The sequence below is a fragment of the Hyaena hyaena genome, unplaced genomic scaffold (genome assembly GCF_003009895.1).
Source record: "Hyaena hyaena isolate Hyena2069 unplaced genomic scaffold, ASM300989v1 scaffold_376, whole genome shotgun sequence".
Classification (NCBI taxonomy): Eukaryota; Metazoa; Chordata; class Mammalia; order Carnivora; family Hyaenidae; genus Hyaena; species Hyaena hyaena.
Genome location: NW_024081008.1, coordinates 1,270,057 through 1,291,405, shown reverse-complemented (window position 1 = coordinate 1,291,405; position 21,349 = coordinate 1,270,057). Strand labels below are relative to the sequence as shown.

At 36.3% G+C, this 21,349-nt stretch overlaps 1 protein-coding gene across 1 annotated transcript in view; it reads left to right on the top strand.

The window, feature by feature from the left end:
• Nucleotides 1-21,349, top strand: part of GUCY1A2 (guanylate cyclase 1 soluble subunit alpha 2) — a 296,831-nt gene that overhangs the window by 256,108 nt on the left and 19,374 nt on the right. The window contains exon 7 of the mRNA XM_039250618.1: nucleotides 5,271-5,425. Coding sequence (XP_039106549.1) covers nucleotides 5,271-5,425 — 155 coding nt within the window. The remainder of the gene's footprint in view (nucleotides 1-5,270; nucleotides 5,426-21,349) is intronic.

Sequence of the window (21,349 nt, the reverse complement as noted above, 5' to 3'; positions counted from 1 at the left end):
TTCCCATTCCATCGGTTGCCTATTAGTTTTATGGATTCTTTCCTTTGCCGTGCAGAGGCTTTTAATATTGGTGAGGTGCCAATAGTTCATTTTTGCTCTTGATTCCCTTGCCTTTGGGGATGTGTCAAGTAAGAAATTGCTGTGGTTGAGGTCATGGAGGTTGTTTCCTGCTTTCTCCTCTAGGGTTTTGATGGTTTCCTGTCTCACGTTCAGGTCCTTTATCCATTTTGAGTTTGTTTTTGTGTATGGTGTGAGAAAATGATCTAGTTTCATTCTTCTGCATGTTGCCATCCAGTTCTCCCAGCACCATCTGTTAAAGAGGCTGTCTTTTTTCCATTGGATACTCTTTCCTGCTTTGTCAAAGATTAGTTTACTGTACACTTTTGGGTCCACTTCTGAGTTCTCTATTCTATTCCATTGGTCTATGTGTCTGTTTTTGTGCCAATACCATACTGTCTTGATAATTCCAACTTTGTAGTAGAGGCTAACGTCTGGGATTGTGATGCCTCTTGTTTTGGTTTTCTTCCTCAATATTACTTTGGCTATTCGGGGTCTTTTGTAGTTTTATACAAATTTTAGGATATTTTGTTCTAGTTTTGCGAAGAATGCTTGTGCAGTTTGGATTGGGATTGCATTGCATGTGTAGATTGCTTTGGGTAGTAATGACATTTTAACAATAGTTATTCTTCCGACCCATGAGCATGGAATGTTTTTCCATTTCTTTGTGTCTTCTTCAATTTCCTTCATAAGTTTTCTATAGTTTTCATCATACAGAGCTCCTATATCTTTGGTTAGGTTTATTTCTAGGTATTTAATGTTTTTTTGTGCAGTTGTGAATGGGATCCGTTTCTTGATTTCTCTTTCTGTTGCTTCATGGTTGGTGTATAAAAATGCAACTGATTTCTGTATGTTGATTTTGTACCCTGCAACTTTGCTGAATTCATGGATCAGGTAGGCTTCTGGTGGAGTCTATCAGGTTTTCTATGTAGAGTGTCATGTTGTCTGGGAAAAGTGAGAGTTTGACTTCTTTGCCAATTGTGATGCCTTTGATTTCCTTTTGTTGTCTGATGGCTGATGCTAGGACTTCCAGCACTATGTTAAACAACAGTGGTGAGAGTGGACATCCCTGTCGTGTTCCTGATCTCAGGGGGAAAGCTCTCAGTTTTTCCCCGTTGAGGATGATGTTAGCAGAGGGATTCTCATAGATGGCTTTTATGACGTTTAAGTAGGTTCTTTCTATCCCTTTCTTTCTCAAGGGTCTTTATTAAGAAGGGATGCTGTATTTTGTCAAATGCTTTTTCTGCATCTATCGACAAGATCATATGGTTTTTTTCTTTTCTTTTGTTGATGTGATGTATCCCATTGATTGATTTGCGAATATTGAACCAGCCCTGTAACCCAGGAATGAATTCCACTTGATCATGGTGGGTAATTCTTTTTATGTGCTGTTGCATTCGATTTGCACGTATCTTGTTGAAGATTAAAAAAAAAAAAAAAAAAGTATGGGGCACCTGAGTGGCTCAGTCAATTAAGTGTCCAACTTCATTCAGCTCAGGTCATGATCTCAGTCTGTGAGTTTGAGTCCTGTACTGGTCTCCATGCTCACAGCTCAGAGCCTGGAACCTGCTTCAGATTCTGTCTCCTTCTCTCTCTGTCCTCCCCTCCTCATGCTCTGTCTCTGTCTCTCTCAGAAATGAATAAATAATTTAAAAAATTTTAAGTACTATCTCATTTCTGCTTCCACTTAATATGGAATAACAGATGAGATTTATACTCCTACCTTAAACAATTAAAAATCTGGAGGGAAAAATACAGTAGAACAGTTTTTATGACAGGGGCTATTCAACATTAGAAAACAGTGATCCCTGAGAGAGGAAACAAATGAGATGAGACATAGGATTTCCCTGGTGTGTTGCTTTGAGAACAACTGGGTTGTGGTGCAAGGAGAAGCAACCCAGGAGGCATCCAACAAATTCCTGCAAAGAGATGGAGCTGAGTCTGGGGAGACCAAAAATGCTGGAGGTCACAGACAGGGTACAAGCAAGGAGAGAGTTGCACAATGATCACCAGCATCTGTGATAAGGGGTCCCCTATATGTTCTGTACAGCACTGATTATTGTTTCTATGTGAGAAGCTTCCCTGAGCTCAACAGGGAAAAACACCTTAGAAAGACTAGAGGAAAAAGTTCCTAGCACTCACATAGGACCTGGAAAAAAATGTCTATTCCCATCAGGAAGACCTGAGAACCTCGTTAATCATGGGCACTGGGTACAGTACTTAGGGTGTTCTTGCCTCAGTAGTGGAGAATAATTAGCCCTACATGAAATACTGCTCAAGACTTGTCTAACAAACCTTAAAAAGCAATACTTGAAAAGAATAAATTGTTTCCAAGTAACTTCAATGTATCCATAGACAAAATTAAAAAATATTTATGAATCTAAAAAATATTCCCACTCAACAAAATCAAATTTATGATACTTAACATTCAACCAAAAATTGCTAGCTTCTAGTAAAGCTGATAAGAATAACATCTAATAGATGTTAGAATTAGCAGATAATACTATTAAAATAGATATTTCAACTAAAGTCCATATACTCAAAAGTTAATTTGATGTCTGAAGAAGAAAAATCCTAAACTGAACTTCTAAAGAGGAAAATCACAATGTCTGAGATAAAACATGCAGTGGATGGGATTAACAAGAGATTAGATGCTACAAAAGAAGAGTTTAGTAAATCTGAAGACACTGTAATAGAAGTTACCCAAAACAAACAAAAAGTATTTTAAATAATTAAATTATTTATCACCCATGGAAATACTTTAAGTATCCCAATATGCATATAATTGGAGTTTCTGGGATAGAGGGATGGATAGAAAAAATATCTGAAGTAGAAATACCTGAACTTCTTTCTCATTTGTTGAAAACTACAAACTCACAGATCCAAGAGAGTTAACAAATCCTGAATACAAGAAACATGAAGAAAACAGCATCAAGGAAAATCATAACTAAGTTTCCAAAGGGTCCCTGGGTGGCTTAGTGGGTTAAGCATCCAACTTTGGCTCAGGTCACGATCTCATGGTTCATGAGTTCGAGCCCCGCATTGGGTGAATTTGAGCCCTGCTTCGGGTGAGCTTGGGTCCACACTCACTCTCCCTCTCTCTTTCCCTCTCACTCTGCACATTGTGGGATTCTCTCTGCCCCTCACTCACTTGTGCTCTCCCCCCCCTCTAAAAACAAGAAGTTAATTAATTTAAAAATATTTAAATAAATTTTCCAAAGCTACCAAAAGATAGAAAAAGATCTATTACATATGAAGGAATTAATATAAGCACAACAGCAGTGTTCTCACAGGAAACAGTGCAAAGGAGGAGGTAATGGAGCAACATCACTAAAGCACTAAGAGGAAAGAAAAAATGATCAGTGTAGAATTCTATACCCAGAGAAAATATCTGTCAGGTAGGAAGGCAAAATAAAAATGTTTTCAAACATACAACAGCTGAAAGAATTCATCATCAGTGGATCTACAGTTCAAAACATGCTTGAGGAAGTCTTTTAGGCAGAAGGAAAATTATAGCAAATCTAAGTCTGGATCTACCCAAAGGAATGAAGGTCACCTTAATGGTAACATCATGACCCTTCCCTTGAACTTCCACTATCTGTCTTGCCCCGTCATGAGTTGGAACAGGAGGTCAGTCCTGATTCAGCTTGAGGTTTTCCAACAAGGAATATATGACCAGGCATGAAGAGGAATGTAATGATAAAGACCTGTCCCTGACCAAACAGAGCTTCCTGACAATCTGGAGCACTCACCTGGGAACTGTTACCAAGAGACCAATAAAAGTCTCTACTTTCCAGGATTTCTATATTGTAGAGTATTGCTGATATTGCACCTTGACCTTTACCGTAATTAAAACAATTATTTTTAAAGCTGTAAAGTTGTGCCTTCTACATTAAGCTCTTTAATCTACTTCGAATTTTTTTTCAACACGAAGACACAGTTGATCCACAGCATCTTAATGGAAATGCTGTCTTTTTTTCCAATAATCTGAAATGCCAACTGTATCATATATCAATCATCTGCATAAACATGGAAGTTTTCTTCGGCTTTCTCTTCTGTTAGTCTGTTGATATAGTACCAGTGGATGTTCATACTAATAAGGAAAATATTCTTTCTTCTTTCAAAAATGTTGAATTTCCAAATAAATGTTAGGATCGTTTTTTAAAAATTAGATGAAGAAGTTCTTAAGAGATGCAGCTAGATCACACTGATTTCAACCTGTCTTATCAACAGTTGGTGTATGCAGGAGTCCCCAGTCCTAGGACAAAGGTTAGTCTCAGGATGTCTTTTTGTCTTCACAACTATAGGGACAGAAGCAGACATGGTAGTGAAAGGGTGACACTTTCCTTAGATAGTAGGTCCTAGAGGTCAGACTGCTTCCCTGTCTCCCACATTCCCCTAGAACTAAGGACCCCACTCCCCACTTGGTCAACATTAGTTTCAGCTTTTTTTGCTGTAGACCATGTACCTGCTCCTTCATTGCTAGAATCACATTTAAGTTGATATCAACTGCACATTGAGGGCTCCTCCAAGGCACGAGCCAGACCAACATTTATCAGATTTACAGAGTAAAATACACAGCCCTTAAGTTATTTTTCAGGGTGTTCAATAGACACTTCTTGACTGACCCAAGGGTTAACTCCTCTAGAACTCCATTTTAATGTTAAAGAGTTCTGACAATTTATTCAACATTTATCACTTAGTATGGAGGGCCTACTTTGCTCCATGTACAGTATTAAATACTGAATATTAGCAGGAAGAAAATAGATATGGATCCTTCTCTCATAGAACAATTCAACATTCAAAGAAAATAAACAGAAATGTAAATATATAGTTTATAATTGTGCTTCATTTTATAAAGGAAAAAACAGGGTTGTATGTGAGAGTAAACGGAGGGAGAGTAATAAATTTTTTATGGATTAGAACATGTGTACAAATAAAAAGTGCTTTGACCTGTAGTATAACCAGATTTATATAGCAAATTAAATACAATTTTTTCCTATAACTTATTTATTCCACAGTATCCATGTTTACTGCCGCTATAATGGTCCAGATATCAGACTCACAAAAATGACCAAGTCTAAGTTCCCATCTTTGAGGAGATCCCAGTTCAGTGGTTTACATAACTAGCAGTACTTCTCATTAGAAGAATTGCATACCAAAAAAAAAACCCATAAATATATCCTTTTCATTTTTCTTTCTTTTTCTTTTAGATGAGGATAGGCATTCACTCAGGCTCTGTGCTCGCTGGCGTTGTTGGGGTAAGAATGCCACGATATTGCCTGTTTGGAAATAATGTCACCCTGGCAAGTAAATTCGAATCAGGAAGTCACCCTCGGCGCATCAACGTCAGCCCTACCACTTACCAGTAAGTGTTCTTGGCCTCCACCTCCTCCTGTCTTTGACATTGCCTTGAACTGATATCCTGTCATTTGTGAGACCCTGTATTTTTTTTGATCCTCTCATTCTCCAAGGTGTTATGAGTAGATCCACCTAGTCTGAAAGACAGCAATTGTGACATAAACATTTATTTGCACCCTGAGCGAGTACATGAAGAGCCTGACTTGGCTGAGAGGTAAACACAGGTTTGTCATTTCCCACAGTCATTGTCATTCTGACAAGAGAAAAAATGTTAAGGGGCTGTGTCACACTAGATGTCTTCACATATTCAAAATGTTCCTCAATATAAGTCAAAGGAATGAGAGAGAAAATACATGTTGTCTGCATTTATCCTTTGGAATAATTAAGATAAATAATGACTCTCTAAAGATAAATATGTACTGGGTACAGAGTAAAACTTCAAACTCTATTTATTCTTAAAGTTCATATTTATTAACTGTACAGAGCTGACAGCTGAATGCATCTGTATTTTGTGCCTGGTAGATGTCCTCTCAACCACTAGATACTAAATTCCATAGTGACAGGGACCATGTCTGCTTCAGCTCTTCATTATCTTCCCAGAACTTACAAAACACGTTTGGCACATAATCGCTTTATAAATATTTATTTTATTATTGACTAAATGCATTGGTAGGATGGACTTCTCTAGAATAAGAAAACAGTACTGTCTCCTACATGTTAGACTTTGGCTTTACACTAGGCATCTGTGGGCAGACTAATTAGTGCCAGGATTTGGATAACTAAGAAATCACTTGTGAAACTGTAGAGTGGAAATAGTGACCATTTTTTTCTTTTATTATTTATTTTTTACTGAAGTATAATTAACAGTGTTATATCAGTTTCAAGTGTGTAACATATTGCTTTGGCAATTTTATACATTCCTCAGTGTCCACATGATAAGTGTAGTCAACATAAGTCACCATAAATGTTTTTATAGTATTATTGACTATTTTCCGTAAGCTGTAGTTTTCATCTCTGTGACTTATTTATTTTATATTAGAAGTTTAATCCTTCTTGATCCTCTTTATCTATTTTACCCATCCCCCCATCTCCCCACTGGCAACCACCACTTGTTCTCTGTATTTAAACATCAATTTATTTGTCTTTTGTTTGTTCATTTGTTTGTTTTTTAGATTCCACATACAAGTGAAATCCTATGGTATTTGTCCTTCCCTGTCTGAATTATTTCATTTAGTGTCGTACACTCTAGGTCCATTAATGTTGCTGCAAATGGCAAAAGCGCATTGTTTTTTAATGGCTAAATAATATTCCAACATATCTGAATGCCACCTGTTTATCCATTTATCTCTTTTTGGCATTTCCCTGATGATTAATGATGTTGAGCATCTTTCCATGAATCTGTTGGCCATCTGCATGTCTATTCAGGTCCTCTGCCCATTTTTAATCAGATTTTTTTTGTGTTGAGTTATATAGTTCTTTAGATGTTTTGGATATTAACCTTTTATCAGATAGATCATTTGCAAATATTTTCTCTTATTCAGTAAGTTGCCTTTGCCTTTTCATTTTATTTTCATTTTTCCATTTCATTGTTTCTTTTGCTGTGCAAACGCTTTTTATTTTGGTGTAGTCCCACGTTTATTTTCACATTTGTTTCCCTTGCTTCAGGAGACATACCTAGAAAAATATTGCTAAGGTTGATGTCAAAGAGATTACCTGTTTTCTTCTAGGAGTTTTATGGTTTCAGGTCTCATATTTAGGCCTTTAATCCATTTTAATGTTATGTTTTATTTGTTAACATTATATTTGTTAACATTAAATAATGGTGTAAGAAATTGTCCACTTTCATTTTTTTGCAGGTAGCTGTCCAGATTCCTCAAACACATTTTTTGAAAATACTGTCTCTTCCCTATTATATATGCTTGTTCCTCTGTTGTAGATTAATCAACCATACACACGTAGGTTTATTTCTGGGCTCTATCCTGCTCCATTGATCTATGTGTCTCTTTTGGTGCCAATACCATCCTGTTTTTATTACTGTAGGTTTGTAGTTTATTTTGAAATCTGAAATTGTGGTACTTCCAGTTTTGTTTTCTCTGAAGATGGCTTTGCTATTTGAGACCTTTTGTGGTTCTTTACAAATTTTATTTGTTCTAGTTGTGTGATAAATGCTGTTGGTATTTTGAAAGACATTGAATTTAATCTATATATTGCTTTGGGTAATGTGGATTTTAACCATACTACTTCTTCAAATCCATGAGCATGCTATATTTCTACATTTGTTGTAAATCATCTTCAATTTCTTTCATCAGTGTTTGATAGTTTGCAGAGACTAGGTCTTTTACCTTGATTAATTTTATTTCTAGATATTATATACTTTTGGTGCAACTGTAAATTGGATGTTTCCTTAAATTTTCTTTCTGCTACTTTTGCATTTCTGTATAGAAACGCGACACATACTTTATATTGATTTTGTATCCTGCAACTGGACTGAATTCATTTATCAGTTGTAATAGTTTTTTGGTGATGCCTGTAGGGTTTTCTATATATAGTAATATGTCATCTACAAAGTGACAGTTTTACTGCTTCCTTAGCAATTTGGATGGTTTTCATTCCTTTTTCTTGTCTTATTACAATGGCTGGGACTTCCAAGACTTCACTGAATAAAAGTGACAGGAGTGGAACCTTTATTTTATTCCTAATGTTAGAGGAAATGCTCCCAGTTTTTCACCATTGAGTATGATGTTAGCTGTGGATTTGCCATGTATAGCCTTTATTATGTTGAGATACGTTGCCTCTAAACCCACTTCATTGAGTTTTTATCAGAAAAGGATGTTGGAAATATCAAACACTATATCTGCCTCTCTTTACATGACCATATGGTTTGTATCCTTTCTCTTGTTAATGTGGTGTATCACATTGGTTGACTTGCACGTACTGAAACACCCTTACATCCCAAGAATAAAACCCATTTGATCATGATCCGTGATTATTGAAATATATTGTTGAATTGGGTTTGCCAATCTTTTGAGGATTTTTACATCTGTGTTCATCATATACGTTGGTCTGTAGTTGTTTGTTTCTTTGTTTTGCATTTTTGTTATTGTTTTTGTTTCTTTGGTCTGGTTTTTGTATCACAATAATGCTGGCTTTGTAGGAGGGATTAGGAAGTCAGCTGATTACTAATTCAATTTCACTACTAGTAATTGCTCAGTTCACATTTTCTATTTCTTCCTGATTCAGTTTTGGAAGGTTATATGTTTCTGTAATTTATCCATTTGACTAAATTGTACAGCATGTTGGCATATCATTTTTCATGATATACTCTTATAATCCTTTGTATTTTTTTGGTGTCAGTGGCTATTTCTTCTCCTTCATTTATGATTTTATTTGAAACGTCTCTCTTTTTTTCTTGATGAATTTGGCTAAAGTATTCTCAATTTTATCTTTTTAGAAAACTGACTCTTGGATTTATTGATCTTTTCTATTGTTCTTTTAGTCTCTATTTTGTTCATTTCTGCTCTAGTGTTTATTATTTCTTTTTTTCTTCTAACCTTGGGTTTGTTTGTTCTTTTTTTTCTTCTTAGTTTCCTTACGTGTAAGCTTAGGTTTTTTATTTGAGAATTTTCTTATTTCTTGAAATAGGCCTGATTGCTATGAAATTCCCTCTTACTGCTTTTGCTGCATGCCAAAGATTTTGGACTGTTGTGTTTTCATTTTCATTTGTCTCCATGTATTTGTTGATTTCATCTTTGATTTTTTGGTTGACCCGTTCATTGTTGAGTAGCATGTTGTTTAGCCTCCACCACATGTTTGTGTGCTTCTTCCAGATTTGTTTCTTATAATTGATTTCTAGTACCATACTGTTGTGGTTGGAAAACATACTTGATATGAGCTCAGTATTCTTATATTTACTGAGACTTACTTTATGGCTTATCATGTAATGTATCCTGAAGAGTATTCCATGTGCACCTAAAAAAAAAAATATGTATTCTGCTGTTTGGGATGGAATGTTCTGTACATTTGTCAGGTTCATCTGGTATAATTTGTGTTTCAAAGCACTCTTTACTTGTTGATATTCTATCTGGATGATCTATCCATTGATGTAAGTAGGGCGTTAAAGCCCCTTACTCTTATCGTATTACTGTCAATTTTTGCTTATATCTGTTAATAGTTGCTTTATGTATTTTGGTGTCCCTATGTTGTGTGCATAGATATTTACAACTGTTATATCCTCTTGACAGATTTTTCATTTATCATTATGTAGTGCCCTTCGTTGTCTCTTGCTACAGTCCTTGTTTTAAAGTCTATATTGTCTGATATGAGAATTGCTACACTGGCCCTTTGCGCACTTTCATTTGGATGGTATATGTTTTTCTATCCCTTTACCTTTAGTCTGTATGTGTCTACAGGTTTGAAGTGAGACAACTGTAGGCAGCATATAGATGGGTCTTGTTTTTTTATCCATTCAGTCATCCTAAATGTTTTGATTGGAGCATTAGACCACTTCCATTTAAAGTAATGATTTATAGGTATATACTTAATTGTTATCTGGTTGTTTTTCTAGTTCTTCTCTGTTTCTTCTTCTCTTGATCTTCTTCCTTGTGGTTTGATAGCTTTGCTTAGTGTTATACTTGACTTTCTATTTTTTGTGTAACTATGATAGGGTTTTTAAATTTTTTTTAACATTTATTCATTTTTAGAGAAAGATAGAGTGCAAGTGGGGGAGGCACAGACACACAGACACACACACACACACACACACACACACAGAATCTGAAGCAGGCTCCAGCCTCTGAGCTGTCAGGACAGAGCCCATCACAGGGCTCGAACCCACCAGCAGTGAGATCATGACCTGAGCCGAAGTCAGATGCTCAACCAGCAGAGCCACCCAGGTGCCCCTATAGGTTTTTGATCTGTGGTTACCATTGTGTTCATATGTAACATTCTTTTTTGAATGTTTTCTAATGTTTATTTATTTTTGAGAGAAAGAGAGAAAGAGAGAGAGTGTGTGCAAGTAGGGGAGGGGCAGAGAGAGAGAAGACGCAGAATCCAAGGCAGGGTACAGGCTCTGAGCTGTTGGCACAGAGTCTGACAGAGGGCTCAAACCCATGAACCATGAGGTCATGACCTGAACCAAAGTAAGATATTTAACAAACTGAGCCACTCAGGCACCCCTGTTCATTATAACTTCTTAAATATCCGGCAATTTATATTAAGTTGATAGTTTCTTAAGTTCAAATACATCATAAGCCCTAAATTTTTACTCACCCTCCGTGTTTTATGTATATGATGTCATATTTTACATTATTTTGTTTTGTGTATTCTTTGACTAATTTTGTAGATACAACTGATTTTTACCACTTTTGTGTTTTAACCTTCATACTGGCTTTATAAGTGATTGATCTATTTTTACCATATATTTGCTTTACCTGTGAAAATTTTCTCTTTCATAATTTTGTTATTTCTAATTATGTCCTTTCCTTTATACTTAAAGAATTCTCTTTAATATTTTGTATAAGGCTGGTTTAATGGTGATGAATCCTTTAACTTTTGTTTGGGAAACTATCTCTCCTTCTGTTCTGAATGATAGCCTTGCTGGATCAAGTATTCTTAGTGTAGTTTTTTGTTTGTTTGTTTTTCTTTTAGCACTTTGAATATATCATGCCACTCCCTTCTGGCCTGCAAAGTTTCTGCTGACAAGTCAGCTGGTGGCCTTATGGAGTTTTCCTTGTATGGAACTTTTCTTTTTTTTTTTTTTTTTTGGTATTGCATCTGTTAAGATTTTCTCTTTATCATTACTTACTACTATTTTAATCATTATTTGTCATTTTTTGGGTCTCCTGGGATCTCTGTGTCATCCTGGACCTGGATGTCTGTTTGCCTTCCCAGATGTGGGAAGTTTTCAGCTATTATTTCTTCTAATAAGTTTTTTTCCCCCTTCTTTATCTCTTCTCCTTCTGAGATCCCTGTACTGTGAATATTTATTACACCTGATGATATTGTTGAGTTCCCTTAACATTTTCTAATTTACTGTTAGTTATTTTTTTCTTTTTGCTGTTCAGCTTGGGTGCTTCCCATTACATTGTCTTCCAGATTGCGGATCCGTTTTTCTGCATCTTCTCATCTGCCATTGGCTCTCTGTAGTGTATTTTTTATTTTATTAATTTAATTCCTTATTTCTGAGAGACTATTTTTTTCTATTTTCTTATTGTTGAAATTATCACTTATTTCATCCACTCTTTTCCCAAATCCAGTGCATATCTTTTTAGCCATTGCTTTGAATTCTTTATCAGGCATATTGCTGATCTCTGTTCCATCTAGCTTATTTTAATGATTGTATCTTGTTCTCTCACTTGGGACATACTCCTCTGTCTAATTTTGCCTGACCCTTTGTGTTTGTTTCTATGTATTAGGTCACCTATGTCTCCTGATCTTTAAAGTAGTGGCCTTGTGTAGGAGAGGGCATGTGGTGTCCTTAGTAATGTTCCCCGGTCACCAGAACTAGGTGCTCCAGGGACGTCCCTCTGTGGGCTGTATCCGCTTCCCATTTTGGCTGAGCCATGCTTGTCTCTATCCCAGCCTGTTGCAATGACTAGCTTTGTCTGCTGTTGGTGCATTGGTATGGGGAGGGTTAGTTTCCTCACTGTTGAGAGGCCTGAGGCTGCCGTGGGCTCATTCCAGGGCAAGATTAGAAGTCCGGCTGACTGTGTAAAATTGGGATTTCTGCCAGAACTGCAGGTACATCAAAGGGCAGGGCTTTCTCCCTGCAAGTCTCGGAGATTCTTATTGGTGTACGGGGCCAGTGGTCTACAGTTAGCATCTCTGCCACAGCTGTTGGAACACCAAATGGCAGGGCTTACTGCCTCTGCAGACAGCTAAGAGCCCATGATGCTAGAACTGAGAGCACTGTGGTGTGGGGTTATCTTATCCCTTCTCCAGGGCAGGAGTCACTTTGGGGTGATACTTGTCCCTGCTATAGCTGCTTACAGGGTGTTGCAATGCAGGAGCTGCTTTGGAGTGATGTCTGCTGGGTTGAGTGGGTTGGCTCACTGTAGCCAGAAAGGAATGTGGCCGCTGAGTGCACGGTGCTAGCAAGGTAGATGGAGAGTGCTATCATTGTCTCCTGCAAGTTCCCACCTACCTACGCTGGGGGAGGGGAAGAAAAATGATGCCCACCAGCACTTTTCTTCCTCTAGAAATCCCTTGAAGATCTCTGCCCCTCCAGAACACATTCCAAGATTAGTAAATAAATCTCTTTCACATATATCCCAAGCTCTTTCAAACTGCTGCTTCTGTGTTGTTTCTCAGGGCTGAATTACTCTGCTGAGTTGCCTACTGCCCTCTATGCTTGTGCCATATCTTCCATTTACAGTTAATCTCGCTGGAAGTTTGGTTCCCAACTGCAGCTCCACCCCTCCTACCCTTTTCAATATGGCCTCCTCTCCAGGATTCGTTGTGGAGGGTTGCTCTGCCAGTCTTCAGGTCATTTTCAGAGTCAGTTGTGCAGATGTAGCTGTTATCAGTGTGTGTCCTTGGACCGAGGTGAGCTCAGGATCCTCTTACTTTGGCATCTTCTCTGAATTTCCCTTGAGTTTTAAAATTATATCTAAACAAACATCCTGAGACAGAAAATGTGAAAATATAGATAATAATAAACAAAATGGTGATATTTTGAACCTTTTAATATAGCTGTAGAGAGAGAAGTTAGTCTTTTAGATGAAAGATATATATGCAGATTTCTGAGGTGATGTGAAAGGGAACTGAAATTTCATACATCAACTCAAGAGAAAGTTGCATAAGAGCTACCTGTCATTTAAAGGGTATTTATATAAGGGTTTTGCCTCTTTTAAATTTCTTCCATTTTATTTCTAACATAATTCTGGGCATACTACAGATGATTTGACAGTTTCTATGTTAAAATTTTTTTCTATTTTAAAAAATGACATATAAAGAAAGCATTAACTGTTTGAGGAGTTTGTGCCCTGAGCTGAGACATGATAGATGTAGCTGGCTTTTTTACACATAAGCAACAAAGGAAACCTTGCAGGCCACACAGGATCTGTGGATTTGGGTGCTGTTTCTATCCTCATAGTCTTCTCACTGAGTTTATGATGATCCTCGGTGGTCAAAAAGGTCTTCAGGCTTGAATCATTTCAACCATAACATTGTATTCTGTTATTGTCTGCCTCCATTCCGCCCCCAAAGAAAACAAATGGAACCATAGACAGACACATTGGACTGCCATATGGATAGATTCCGAAAGGTATTTTTTTCTGATGGGATCCAAATCCTGTCACTCCTACTAATACTTTATACAAGTATTTTTTACATTTACTCTGTTTTACAAAAAACCTTTCCTTCCTTTTTCAACACTGGTGTTTCCTTCTCCCTCCCTTCTTTCAACACTTGTTGAGAACCTCCTACATTCTAAGCAGTATGATAGGCACTAACATCATGATGAACAGCATGAATACCATCCTGCCCTCGGGGACAAGACCAGAGACTAGATGATAAATGCACCTGAGCAAAACAAACAGACTAGTGCTGAGGTGAAGAAACCCCAACTAGAGTCTGAGAGCGGTAGGAGGAGTGGGCTTACACAAAGCTCCTAGATCATGTTAAGAGGTTTCAGCCTAACGCTAAGCGCAAGGAAGGATATTGAAGACTTTTAAGCAGAGGAGTGACTGACCAGATTTGCACTTTAAAAATCAGGAAGATGGTGGAAAGGAGAACAGATTAGATGATGCAGAGGGCTGCACTCCATTGATGGAAAGCAGGTAATGTACCCTCAGTTCATTGATGGGAGCACAGCTTAGTGATACTGCAGAGTCCTGACCTTTTGCTATTTCAACTTGTCTTCCCAAGCTGGAGAAGAGCAGTTGGACTTAGTGACCTTTGACATCCATACAAATCTGGGATACCATTAAAAACAGTGCACCTGCGGTCCTGGCAATGATCTGAGGATGACTGGGTTTTCAGATTCTGGATCGGTTGGTGTAGCCTGTGCTAATGTGCACAGTTGAACCATGTTTAATTGTTGTGTTCTACACTGCACACGGTGATTTATGAACCCACAAGTGTGGAGTGTGCCTTCCCTTTCCAAGGACACTGAGAGTGAACACCAGGATTGAATTTTCAGGGACGTTCCCTGCAAGGAGGCAGAATTTTAGAGCAAATGGGAACATGTGAAATAAAACTGAAAGCTTAGTTTATGATAGCTTGAAATTTTCAGTTTTTTCCTGAATTAAATCCTGTAAAATATTCCCTATTGTCTGGTCATATGGAAATCCTCAGAGAGGCTTATATTCACTTTATTTTTAGTAAGACTATATGATTATTATAAATATGGAGAGTGTGGATTATTTGCATATTATGATGAACTGAAATAATTGTCTGAATTACTCATTCCAAACACATTTTGCTTGAAATAGTAGCTTTTTGAAATCACTCAACTTTTACCAATATCTTGAAGTCCTAAAAATTAAAAGGAATAATACTCATGACCCCACTACTTGTTTAATACTTTAATATATTTGCCTCAGATATTACTTAATAAAACAAAACTTTTACTTTGGAATTTTTACTCCTTTTTATTGTGACAAACACCATCGTGAACTTGGTATATTTCAAACTTCACTGTTTTATACATTAACTTTCTCAAAAATATCCACAAACAATAGAATTTTGTATATTTTCATTTGCATGAGTGATATCTCAGTACATGAAAATTTCTCTAACATTGGTTTTTGTTTTTTAAAATGTCATATATTTGAAGACTGATACATGATGAAACATAAGCTGTAGTTATCTGTTGCAACACTCCATTGTATAACTACACTATATTTTAATATTTATTCACCTGTCGCTCTATTGATCGGCAGCTAATTGTTTTTCCTAATTGTTAACTATGACAAAGTGTGTTCCTATGAACAGTATGTACCTGTAATTACTTAACTCACTTTACATTTCATGTCATATAAATTGGGTTTTATACATTACGGGAGTTGAAATCAGAGTATCTATTTCAAAATATTCTTGACATAGGAATACGTTTTAAAAATCAGAGCTACAGCATCTATATGGTAATCTGCACCTTTTAAGACTACTGTGTGTCATCTTGTTGCATACAGTAGTGGCCAGGAACCATTCCTTCTTCACCTAGAGCAGTTTATTGCTTGTTTTAGTTCCAGGGAGAAAAAAGGAAGTCAATGAGTTTTTAAGTTTTCCATATTTGATGTTTTCATCCTTTTTTCTCTAATAAATGTGAAGTTTATTCTCATCTTTATTCCCACTCATCCCAGTTTTCAAATAATGCACACATAATAAGCACTTGTCTTTTACCATTATGTTACTGATCTTTGGAACTAAAATAATTGATTATATTTAGGATAGGGGTAGCAAATTTTGAAATGGCTTGAATTATTAAATGATATGCCTGAGCAAAATCAATTTCCTTGCTAATTGCACACTAAAAGTGTGCAAAGACTCTTTAATTACTACAATAGGTAGTTTTCCTTAACCTTCAAACATTTTTGCTTTTCTCATTTATAGTTGCTCTACCTCTGGGTTTTTCAAAATACCTATTTTTCCTGCACTGTGAAAAGTCCCCTGCTGCTAATACCAAGCTGCCTAATAATTTCTGCTCATCATATTGGGAGATGTACAGATGTACAGAAATAGTTCCAGATCAATGGACAAGATAAGGTAGTGATTGAGTGCACAAATTCCACCATCAGAGTGCCTGTGTTGGAATCCAGGCTCTAAATGTCTGTGTAAAATTTAGCAGCTTACTTCTTTGGATCCAGTTTTCTCATCTTAAAAATGAGTACCTATTCCTGATGATTATTGTTGAGATTAAATATGTTGTTTATAAATCTCCTAATACTTGGAACATAGTCAAAATTCATTTATTGCTTCAGCCCTTTTAAAAACTGAAGTATAGTTGGCACACAATGCTACATTGTGTACAATGTACACAGGTGTACAATATAGTGACTCAACAAGTCTTTACCTTGTTATGCTTACCACAAGTGTAGCTACCATCCATACCATACAACACATTAAAATACCACCTACAATATTCTCTATGGTGTATTTTTATCCCTGTGACTTACTCATTCAATAACCAGAAGGCGTTATCTATCTTCCACTGCCCTTCACCCATCCCCTCAATCCCTAACTCCTTCCCCTCTGGCAATTGCCAGTTTGTTTTCTGTATTTATGGGCCTCTTTCTTGTTTGTTTGTTTGCTTGTTTTACTTCTTAGATTCTCTTTTCAAGTGAAATCATATGGTATTTGTTTTTCTCCTTCTTATTCCCCTCAGCATCATACCCTCCAAGTCTATCCATGTTGTTGCAAATGGCAAGAGCTCATTATTTTTTGTGTGTTGCAGAATCCTAATCAGTTGTATAAATACCACATCTTCTTTATCCATTCATCTATTAATGGACACTTGAATTGTTGCCATCCATTAGCTATTGTGAATATTGCTTCCATAAACATGGGGGTGTATATATCTTTTGCAGTTAGTTTTTCTATTTTCTTTGGATAAAAACACAGTAGTGGGATTATTGGATTCATACGGTTTTTCTCATTTTAATTTGTGATGAATCTCCATACTGCTTACCACAGTGGCTACACCAGCTTACATTCCCACTAGTGGCACATGAGGGTTCTCTTCTCAACCTCCCCGCAAACACTTATTATTTTGTCTTTTTGATTGTAGCCATTCTGACAGGTGTAAGGTGATATTTGATTGTGGTTTTGATTTACATTTGCCTGATGATGAGTGATGTTGAGCAACTTTTCATGTGTCTGTTGGCCATACCTATATATCTTTGAAAAATGTCCAGTCAGGTCACCTGCCCAGTTTTTAAATCAGATTTTTTGTTTTTGTTTAGTGTTGAGTTGTATAAATTCTTTGTTTTGTCTATTAATCCCTTATCAAATATATCATTTACAAATACATTCTCCCAGGAGTAGGTTGCCTCTTTTACTATGCAAAAATCTTATTTTGGTGTAGTCCCAGTACTTTATTTTTGATTTGTGTCTTCCTTGCCTGAGGAACCATGTCTAGAAAAACGTTGCTAAGGCTGATGTCAAAGAGATTGCTACCTGCGTTTTCTTCTAAAAGTTTTATGGATTTGGGTCTCACATTTGGGTCTTCAGTCAATTGTGAGTTTATTTTTGTGTATGGTGTAATAAAGTCGTCCAGTTTCCCCAGCACTATTTATTGAAGAAACTGTCTTTACCCCAGTGTGTATACTTGCCTTCTTTGTTGTAGATCAATGAACCATGTATGTATGGGTGTGTTCTTGGAGTCTCTATCCTGTTTCATTGATCTGTGTCTATTTTTGTGCCAGTACCATCCTGTTTTGATTACTACAACTTTGTAGTAGATCTTAAAATCTGTGCTTGTGATACTCTACCTTTGTTCTTTTTCAGTATATTTTGGGTTATTCACGATGTTTTTGTGGTTCCATAAAAATTTTAGAATAATTTGTTATACTTTTGTGAAATATGCTCTTGGTATTTTGATAGGGATTACACTGAATCTTTAGATTGCTTTGGGTAGTATGGACATTTTAACATTAATTCTTCCACTCCATGAGCATTCCATTTTTTTGTGCTGTCTTGAATTTCTTTCATCATTTTTTAATAGTTTTCAGAATATAGGTTTTTAACCTCCTTAGTTCAGTTTATTCCTATTTTACTCTTTTTGTACAAATGTAAAGGTAATTGTCTTCTTACTTTACTACTTTGTTATTATTATATAGAAATGCAGCTGATTTCTCTATTAATTTTGTATCTTGCCACTTTATTGAATTCATTTATCAGTTCTAACAGTTTTTGATACTGTTTTTAGGGTTTTCTATATAGTATCGTGTCATTTACAATAGTGACAGTTTTACTTCTTCCTTACCAATTTCGATGAGTTTTATTTCTTTTCTTTGTCTGATTGTTTCACTAGGACTTCCAGTACTACACTGAGGAAAAGTGGCAAGAATGGACATTCTTGTCTTCTGCCTGATCTTAGAGGAAAAACTGTCGGTTTTTTACCATTGAGTGTGATATTAGTTAGCTGTGGGTTTTTCATATATGGCCTTTATTATGTTGAAGTATGTTCCCTCTAAAACTACTTTGTTGAGTTTTATTATGAAAGGATATACAATTTTATTAAATGTTTTTTCTGTATCTACTAAGATGAAGATTCACTTTGTTATGGTGATGTATTAATTGATTTGCAGATAGTGAACTATCCATGAATTCCTAGAATAAATCCCACTTGACTGTGGTGAATGGTCCTTTTGATGTGTTGTTAAATGAGGCTTGCTAATTTTTTATCGAGGAATTTTACGTCTACATTCATCAGAGATATTGGCCTGTGATTTTCTTTTTTGTGATGTCTTTGTCTGGTTTTAGTATTAGGGTAATGCTGTCCTTATAGAATGTATGTGGAAATTTTCCTTCTTCTATTTTTTGTTTGTTTGTTAAAGAAAGAGTAAGCAAGAGAGAGAGAGTGCATGTGCAAGCAGGGAGGGGCAGAGGGAGAGGGAGAGAAAGAACCTTAAGCAGGCTCTATGCCTTGCCCGGAACATACTGCAAGGTTTCTTCTCATGATTGTTAAGATCATGACCTGAGCCAAAATCAAGAGTCAGATGCCTAACCAACTGAAGCACTCAGGCACGCCATAGTCTTCTACTTTTGGAATAGTTTGAGAAGAGTAGGTATTAACTCTTCTTCAAATGTTAGGTGGAATGCATCTGCGGATCTATCTGGTGCTGGACTTTGTTTTTTTGTTTTGTTTTGTTTTTTGTTTTCGTTTTGTTTTGATTAGTATAAAAATCGGTAATCAGTCTGTTAAAGGCTTATCAATTTTGTTTATCTTTTCAAAGTATTAGCTCTTGATTTTACTGATCTTTACTGTTATTCTTTTTACTCTCTATTATCCCCTATGATATTTATTATTTCCTTTTTCCGATTAAATCTGGGGTTCATTTGTTCTTCTTTTTCTTATCCCTTTAGGTGTAAGGTTAGATTGTTTGAGCTTTTTCTTGTTTCTGGAGATATGCCTAAATCACTATGAATTTCCCTCTTAAAAATGCTTTCACTGTGTCCCAAAGATTTGGAACCATTGTGTTTTCATTTTCATTTGCCTCCATATATTTTTAAATTTCCTCTTGGATTTCCTACTGACCTATTGGTTGTTTAATAGCATATTATTTAATCTTCAAGTGTTTGTGTTTTTTCCAGTTTTTTTCTTGTAATTCTTTTCTAGTTTTATATCATTGCAGTCAGAAAAGATACTTGATATGATTTCAGCTTTCTTAAATTTATTGAGACTTGGTTTGTGGTTTAACATGTTGTCTGTCCTGGAGAATGGTGCATGTCAACTTGAAAAGAAGTTATGTTCTGCTGTTTGTGGATAGAATGTTCTGTTTATATCTGTCAAGTCCCTCGGGTATAATGTGTCATTTAATGGCATCGTTTTCTTATTTATTTGCTGCCTAGATGATCTATCCACTGATGTAAATGTGATGTTAAAGTCCCCTACCATTTCTGGTCAAATTTTCTCTTTATATCTGTTAATATTTGCTTTATGTATTTAGGTGCTCTCATGTTGGGTACATAGTTATCTATCTATCTATTTATTTTTGAGAGAAACAGAGTGTGCGTAGGGGAGGGGCAGAGAGAGAGGGAGACACAGAGTCCCAAGCAGGCTCCAGGCTCTGAGTTGGCAGCACAGAGCCTGATGCGAGGCTTGAACCCATGAACCGTGAAATCATGACCTGAGCTGACAGGGGATACTTAACCAACTGAGCCACCCAGGTTCCCTAGGGACGTGGTTATTTACATTTGTTATATCCTCTTGTTGAACTGATCCCTTATCACTATGTAGTGCCTTTGTCTCTGGATACAGTCTTTGTTTTGAAGGCTATTTTTTCTGAAAGAAGTATTGCAATCCTGGGTATTCTTGTTTTCTGTTCTTTCCTGTGTGTGGTTTTGTTGTTTTGCTTCCACTTGCATTGTTAGGTATTTTTCCAAGTCTTCAAATTCAGTCTGTTTGCAGTTTAGGTCTGAAGTGAGTCTGGTGTAGGCAGTATATAGTCAGGTCTTATTTCTTCATCCTTTTTATCACACTATGTGTTTTTCTGGAGCATTTCAACCATTTATATTTAAAGTAATAATTGATAGGTTTGTAGTTATTGGCGTTTCGTTCATTGTTTTGTGGCTGTTTTGTAGTTCTTCTCTGTTCCTTTTGGCTCTCTTTCATTGTGATTGGTGACTTCTTTTGTGTTATGCTTGGCTTTACTTAATCAATTACAGGTTTTTGTTTTCTGGTAACTCTGAAGCTTATATATCACATCCCAAGTATATAGCATTCTGTATTAAATATTGATGGTCACTTAAATTTGAACACATTCTAAAAGAACTTGATTTTTACTACCAGCCCCCACATCTCATATATATGTTGTCCTATTTTAGCCTTATTTTGTGAGTCCCTTTAATTTTTTGACACAATTGATTTTACTACTTTTATTTTTTAACCTTCATACTAGCTTTATAAATGGTTGCTCTGGTACCTTTACTGTGTTTACTTGCACTCATGAAATACTTTCCTTTCATAATTTTCTTCTAATTATGTCCTTTTAACATTGCTAGTAAGTCAGGCTTAGTGATGAAGTCCTTAATTTCTGTTTGCTTAGGAAACTATTTCTTCTTCTATTCTGAATGATAGTCATACTGTGTTGTATGGGTGTCTGTCTGTTTTTCAGCACTTTGAATATATCACGCTGCTCCTTTCTGGCCTGCAAAATTTCCCCAGAATAATCAGGGGATAGCCCTATAGAGCATTTGTAGTACATAAGTAGTTGCCTCTCACCTGCTGTTTTTAAATTCTCTCTTAATGTTTCACGGTGTGGTGCTCCTT